Here is a 7,669-nt window from a genome sequence, read left to right on the forward strand (position 1 = left end):
AACCAAAATTCGTCAAAAAATAATTTTGGCCAACTTTTTGGTACAAACAATCTCACTGTGCGACGTTTCGTTGTTGTCGACGCAATATTCGCGTCTTCCACGTTTCGCCGAATGTTCGACCTTCACCTTGCTTTATCCTTCAAGGATCTACGTAATCAAGACAGCACGTTGCGTTCGTCGTAGAAGAACGGAACAGTCGCAAACATATCGCGGAACAACAATATATTAGCGATAATAACGGGACGACTTAATCGATCTAATCGCCGGCCTCGGATAATCACGAAATCACACCAATTAGCGGCGTAGGTCCGCGCGTGCTTATTAATTCGCCGTCATGGCTTTTAATTACGATAACTCGCGACGTTTGGCGCTCGCGTGAGAATGAATGAATAGATAACGACTATAATGACAGAAATAATTTCGTATGCCGAAGCGCGTCGAAATGAAGTCGTTCGCCATCGGGCGCCTCCGTTGCGTAAGGAACGGCAAGCAGGAAAGTTGTATTCCTTGCATTATCGAGCGTAATGACCGAGTCTCGCATAAGCGTTCGCATCGCGCGCAAAGGAAACCGCTCGCCGAGGGAGGATCACAGGAAGGAAGGAAGGATAAAGCGCGACACGATAAGTCGTATCGTCATGATGGATCGCGTTTCGCTACGTGTCTCTCGTTGCGCAATTCGAGTATAATAACGGGACGAACACGACGAACGACGTAGCGTGTAACGTCGCGTAATTGCTCTTTGAATATTACTTGAGAAACGTCGCGCGAGTTCTCCGTCCTCGACTCCGCGATCTGGAGACAACTTCAGCAACTTTCCCGAGATCTCGATCGAGCGAGGTGTTACTTCAAGCATGTAAGTCCCGCCAAAACGAGATAATACTCTCTCTCTCTCTCTCTCCCTCTCTCTCTCTCTCTCTCTCTCTCTCTCTCTCTCTCTCTCTCTCTCTCTCTCTCTCTCTCTTCACTGGGAGAAGCCTCGAGAGTACTTCGTGCTTCCCGGATGGAGAAACTTGGAGCGAGACGACAATTGCGAGAGTAAACACCACGACGAAAGAACGTAGCACTCTTATCACGGAATGTCATATAATTCCACATGTAATAAAGTGGAAAATCTCGCGAGTTGGCGATAATATTTACAACGAGCGGCACATGCGCGATTGCGCGCGATACTATCCTCATTTATCGGTAGCGGCCTGTTCTAATAGATTTATCGCGCTCGATTTCGTATTCATGTATGCGCGGAAAAAGCGATGCTCGCCGATACCGGTTTGCCAATAACGCGAGCGCGTCAAGTCGCTTGTCAATCAAGATTGATAGACGATCGGATAATAATCGGATAAGTGTGTGTCATTAAGTTGAGCACTACCAGCGTGTGTCCTCACCGACGGTCATCTCAGGGTCGCGCCATGTCGCCGATGAACCTATCGGCGATCGGTGATGACACGGTGTCATCAATATGATCATACTCACACACGATGAATAAAAACTGATGAAAACAGTCGAGTGATTCATTTCGAGTGCGTTCGGCCATCGAGATTCCCCTCCAAGCGCCTTTCCGCGTTCGGAAGCGCCGTTAAACTTCGCCGGGCACGTTGAACGGTCTCATCAAACGCGATGACAAGCTGCGAACTCACCTGCCGTATGCGGCGGAGCGCGCCGACTAAAAAGTGCGCGCATCTATGTGCGAGCGCAGTCTCGGCGGAAACTTTCGCCGACAGTCAGTCGAGCGTCCAGAGAAGTCGTTAACTTTATCGGACGATGTTTCTTCGGGCCGAGAATCGACGTGGAAGCCTGTCGCATTTACAGCCGATCGAAATCGATCTGGCTGATGAAAGACTGGAAAGCGCGCGCGTAATGCGTTGCGAAATATCATCTATATGTCGACACGTAGAGCGACAAAATTACTGACAGGGTGTGTAAAAATCCGAAGAAATGAACTTCCCTCAGCGCGAAAAGCGACTGTGTATGTGAATAACATTATTGCCGTAATTTTGCGCATAGTTGCTCGTCGCTGTACGCCAGAGCCTTAAGGTTTTCAACATTTATATGCTAATGTCGCTTATCTTAATGACGTTATAATTGAGTGTAATTGACTTGTCTTGTTTTTTTTCTGTACACGAGTCACGCAATAACAACGACGAGCATCGTCATCATCCTTGGCCATCACTCGGCCAATGTTCGATTGTGCAGCTCCAAATTCAACTCGGTCACACACGACGAAAACGAGAATATTTTACGATAATTTATTCGGTGATACGATTGCATTAAAATTCACGAAGAGAGTATGTTGCGATAGTCAAGGATACGCAAATAGCGTCACACTGGATGTTAACAAATTGCAAAAACCTTATGCAAAGCAGCCGGCGTAATTGTTATTACACGGGCTATTAATTAGAACATTATCAGAGCGTTCGATCGCACATTAACTGTGCAAATTAATGCGAATGATCGAGTGAAGAAATCAAGTCTGCGTCAAACCAGGTGTTGGAGGTTGAGGATTGCAAATTTCAGAAATGAGACAATTCGCCGAGTCGATTTCTCCGATTTCGCGTCGTTTTGTCTCGATCGATGTGATGATCCCAATCTTCAGCCGGCAATCCTGAATCTTCAGTACCAGTACCAACGATCATGTAACTTCTCCTTAGAAGCGGAGACGTGAAAAGTTTTCCACGTTTAAAAAGTTACGTGATCGCCTAACGTTCTCGAGTTCACGCGTAAAACTTTCCACGTTTCCGCTCTTAGAAGAAAGTTGGACGATCGCTGCTCCGCAGGTCGATCTTGCATTTTTCCTCTGGCTGGTAAGCTCGCGGAAAGCAAAAATGTTCTAACTCGAAAGCTTTCACCTGCACCACGGTTTCGTTCCAAAGAGCAATGACGTGATCTGTTATGGGCGTAAGGAATAAGAACGGCAAGAACGAATGAGGCCAACTCGCGATTGAACTCGCGGCGAGTCGTTTGCGTGTGGCGAGGCGACTCGTTGTATTCGTGTGCGAGTACGAGTTACATTACGTAAGACAGCCTTGACAATGACCGCTGCTGTGTGGGTTACGTTGGCGTACGGACACGGTGTGTTGTTAACGCGCCGACAGGATAATCGGCAAGATTAACGCTCATAAAGATCGTAAAAAGTGAGGAGTGCGAAAATAAAGGACAACCGGCGTCTCTTTTTACTCCTTTCGCCTCCCACCGAGAGATCCATCGCGACTTGGTCATTTTCGCGAAGGCAACGCGAAGACTCCAGAAATCCACCATTTGCCTTTGCATTATCGCAAGGTCCTGCGAGATACAGGCGAGATTTTGGCGATTTAAACGAGCGGCGTGTAATTCCGAAATAAAATATTCGCAACGCACTTTGCATTCCGCTATCGGAGGACCGTGTCGTGTATAACGACGGTGACGCAATGGCACGTATAGTTAGACGTTACGATCGCCGGGCTGAGATCGAAAGGACTTGGCGGTACGATTGTATGTTTGTGTGGCAGGGACCATGTCACAAAAATAATATGGGAAATAAAGGGAAGCGGAAATATCCAATATATTCGCCAGACAGTTGACATAATAACGATTGCCAAAGAGAGAGAGAGAGAGAGAGAGAGGGGGGAGGGGTGAGAGAGAGAGAGAGAGAGAGAGAGAGAGAGAGAGAGAGAAGTAGGAAAATAAGAGGACCACTTGTCACGGAGCCGCATTGAAAAAGTCACTGACTCTTTCATTAAGGCGACAAGATCCTCGATCGATAAGGTGCTCAACCGACAAAAATTATCCAAACGCATTTTTGGCAGCACACTCAATTCAGTGTCATTTGGTCGTAAAAAAAAGAGTAAATAAGATAACAAAGATCAGGAGTTTGAACATTTTTCACGTTTCAAGCACGGGAAAATATATATTTTACGTCGGTAATTGCCGGTGAGAGTTTGAGAAAAAAATACACATGCTCTTCCATAACTCGTAAGCTGAATTTTAGCGATTCTATGAATTTCAGTTTCGATCAGGATGAATATTGAATATTGATTAGTCCGGTGATGTTCGTTTCATAAGTTCCGATTACGAGGAACAAAATCCGGATCCAAAAGGGAAGTCATTGGTAGTCGCGGTTAACCGTAAATTGGCGTCGAAGAAACCGCTGTGGGAAACGATTTGAATATTATTTCTGCTCGTATACAGGAATGCCTCTTCGCAGAGGCACTGTGCCGACGATCTCATATATTAATCAACATACATGTATGCTTGTGACGAATCCTGCTTAGCACGATGATAACAGATTTCACACGATCCTTAAATTTACCGATGCTTTCTGCACGATGCATTTTATCGCGAAAAGACCGATTAAAAGCGACGGTAGCAGTAAAATGCTACTGCTTGTATGGGTGAAATATATATCGTAATATGTCATATATTGGTTAGAAGCATTTTATCAACTCTTTATTCCATTAGCTATATACATGTATAATGCGATATATATATATATATATATATATATTAGCTGAAATTTCATGCTGTGGTTCACTCAGCAACGTAAATTAATAGAATTCTAAAATGTACATTATGATCTACACCTGATATTCATACCTTTATCTCGGTACTTTGAAAACAAAAAAAGATTCTTACAAAGTAAATAAATCCACTCTAAAACTTCTAATCACGCTCTTCCAATTCATCCATTATCTCTTTGTATCTGTACAGATACTTAGAGCCATAGTACTCTTGGAAATAAGGACCTCTATAATCACGACGAGTACCCATCACGTCATTTACCCGATTTTCAAGAAGTCGAATTTGTCTGATTTGGTTTTCTTGATACGCATAGTGCAAAAACTTCTCGTATTCTTGCTGCGGCGATGGGAAAAAGTAGCGTGCAAGGAATCTCTTGATCGGATGCTGAAACAAGAAAATCACATTTGCTTTAATTATCATTGCTGCTAATTACTATTTAATTATTATTGCTAATTTGCGAAAACCTTCAGACTATATTGACAAGAAAAAACAGTCACTATTGACTCAAACATCTTACCCGATGGTACTCCCATTCTTTAGGTACATAATCCTCCGGAATTTCTTCAAGTGTTGCAGGTCCAATGAACACATTAACCATAAAAATTCCGATACCAAGAGGAATAAGTCCCAGCAAGAAGTAGAAATGGAACCAATCTTTCGTTTTGTGCCACTGAAACCTAGACGGCTTTATGACCATTACACGCTGCTCTGACATGCATCTTGCCGATTCTAAGGATGTAAAATATATATAGATTTATCTTATAAATATTGGATCCCTCTCTTACTCTACTGTGCACAGGACACATGAAATTGTGTATGCCTGTACAAAACATTGTAAGGCAGTTGCGTAACAGAACACTATCGAATCCTGATAACATATTAATAGAACAGTGTTCGTCTAACGATGAAATTCAATAAAGCCACATGTATAATCACCGTTTTTCACTAATGCTGTTCTAAAGCCGCCGTTTTGTAAGAACTTTTGACCAGTTGCACGTAAAATACTACTCCACACCACCATTTTGCCTCGATATAAGAGAACCTGGAGAGAACGTAAGAGAACGTGTTTCGAAACTCGAGAACCGATTGGGAATGTAGCATACCTTACTTACCGACTTTAGCAAAAGCAGATTACACACAATTAATTGTGCAATATGTGGTTGGATGACAGCACTTATGATTGCATCTAGGAAACATAACATGTCGATAACATAATATCCGCGGTACAATTAATTTATGCAGGAATAATAAATAAATATAATATGTATGTGTGTGTATAAATAAATCAATAAACAAACAAATATATATATATATAATAAACAATATAATCGATATAATAAATGTTATCGGTTATTATAACATCAAACTAGTAAATTAAAACTTAGTAATGTATTAATTGCAAACAATGTAATAAATCAATTAATACAAAACACAATACCAATAAATATACAAAAATAAATAACGCTGTACTTCTCTCATTCAATTTTTTGCTTTTCTTCTTTATTTTTTACCACATGGTTTCCTCAAATATCGTCGGGAGAGAAATAATTTTTTTTAGTCTTGTACGATAAAACGTCGTTGGGGCGTCCATTAAGTCAGAAATTGTTTTGCTTCAACACATTAATCTTGACGTGATCCGTTGCAACAACGATCCGTGAGGCACCAATGAAGACCGGGTTAAGTGAACAATTGAACTCGAGAAATGATTGTAAATTATGAGCGCCCAGTCGATCCTCGTGACAGGATCTGAGAAAATTCCGGAATAGCGTCACCGATCACGTCTCACGCGTCTCAGGCGATTTCATCCATGCACTTTGTTCTCATAAGGAGCACCTTAACTCCTTCGACGAATGACAAAACGACGGATATTATGACGAGAATTGGTTGTAAACAATTTAATAAATCAATAAATTCAAAACACCAGTAAACATATAAATATATAAAAGCAAATACTGCTGTTTATTTCTTTCATTCAGCAAAATATTTTTGCTTTTCTCTTCATTACACGATTTCTTTGAGTAGCGTCGGGAGAGAAATAATTTTTTTTACTCTTGTACGATAAAGCGTCGTTGACGTCCATTAAGTTGAATAATTAATAATTGATTCTTCTCGTCCGTTGTCATGACGATCGGTAACACGATGAATGAACAAGAGAACGCTTTTTAAATATTGCCGAGCGAATAGGAAAAATTCCTTAAATACCGGACGCTAATGATATGGTGTGCGGTAAATTCTTGAATGTATCGTTTCGCATATTGCGCACGGTAACACGACGCAAGGCATGATGTCATGAATTACGATCAAAGTTGCGGTCGCCATTACGCGCCGATAGTAGAAGTCTCTGCGGCATATCGCATGAAAGATCCTTCGTGCGAAACCGCCAGGCGAAACTAAAGTCTCGCGAAATAAAACACGCAATGTCATTTATCTCGTGTGTAAAAAGAAAAAAGGTGAATCGCGTGAGATTAATTAAATGTTATATTCTTATATAATACATCGAGCCCCTTAAAATCAATTAACGCGTCACTATCACCGTTCACACATACAGCGTATAATTGATTACACGGAACAGCCGGCCCCATCTGATTCAGTAGAAATCTACGTTTTCTTTCCCTGCATTTTTTATTTACTCCTCAAAGTCTGAAGTGTCAGTTTAAAGATAACGGCGCAATGGGTAGTGGTAGCAAATACTTGAGCATGCTCCCCCACTTAATAGCGAAGCCAATGTGTTTGAATGTGAGTCATCGACGATTCTAATCGATCGATACACATGATAACGTAGCACGATGCGTAGCTTTGTGACGTGTTGGTAAATCTGTGATTATCAAAATAAGAGATTGGGAAATTATTTCTTGTAATTAGAAAAATTGGGAAATTATCTTGCAATCTTGCTCGTTGCTTCGAGGGTGGCGAAATTGATTAATTTCGATGACAAAGTTACTACAAAGAGACACACTTCTTCATTCCTTTGTCTTGAATTTTTCCACTATTTATACGTCCTATCGATATATGCAATTAGCCACATTAGTCGTTTAAATTAAATTTTGTCAGAATCACGTCCGCAAATTTTATTTACGAAGACAGGCTGAATACCGAGTGACTCCACACCGCACACACACGAGGAAGATTAAAATTTACAGGATTTCAGCAGACAAAGCGATAGCGCCGAAGTGGATTA

General features: G+C 41.6%; 2 protein-coding genes across 3 annotated transcripts in view; both read right to left on the reverse strand.

Annotated features, from left to right (window-relative positions):
• LOC105185398 (facilitated trehalose transporter Tret1) overlaps nucleotides 1–7,669 on the reverse strand; it is a 36,479-nt gene that overhangs the window by 19,371 nt on the left and 9,439 nt on the right. Inside the window, exon 1 of one of the 2 annotated variants that reach the window (XM_011144867.3) lies at nucleotides 751–891. The exons of the other annotated variant lie outside the window; for it this stretch is intronic. Within the exon in view, the coding sequence (XP_011143169.2) occupies nucleotides 751–853 (103 nt within the window). The 5' untranslated portion in view covers nucleotides 854–891. Of the gene's footprint in view, nucleotides 1–750; nucleotides 892–7,669 lie in introns of those variants that run through there. 2 annotated transcript variants of the gene reach the window in all.
• Nucleotides 4,392–5,586, reverse strand: ND-SGDH (NADH dehydrogenase (ubiquinone) SGDH subunit). Its single transcript, XM_011144862.3, has 3 exons — nucleotides 5,428–5,586; nucleotides 5,009–5,220; nucleotides 4,392–4,875 (listed from the first exon to the last, which is right to left on the reverse strand). Exons 1-3 carry the CDS (start codon nucleotides 5,510–5,512, stop codon nucleotides 4,633–4,635), a joined length of 540 nt encoding a protein of 179 aa, XP_011143164.1. The 5' UTR covers nucleotides 5,513–5,586; the 3' UTR covers nucleotides 4,392–4,632.

Source organism: Harpegnathos saltator, unplaced genomic scaffold, assembly GCF_003227715.2.
Source record: "Harpegnathos saltator strain DR-91 unplaced genomic scaffold, Hsal_v8.6 scaffold16, whole genome shotgun sequence".
Classification (NCBI taxonomy): Eukaryota; Metazoa; Arthropoda; class Insecta; order Hymenoptera; family Formicidae; genus Harpegnathos; species Harpegnathos saltator.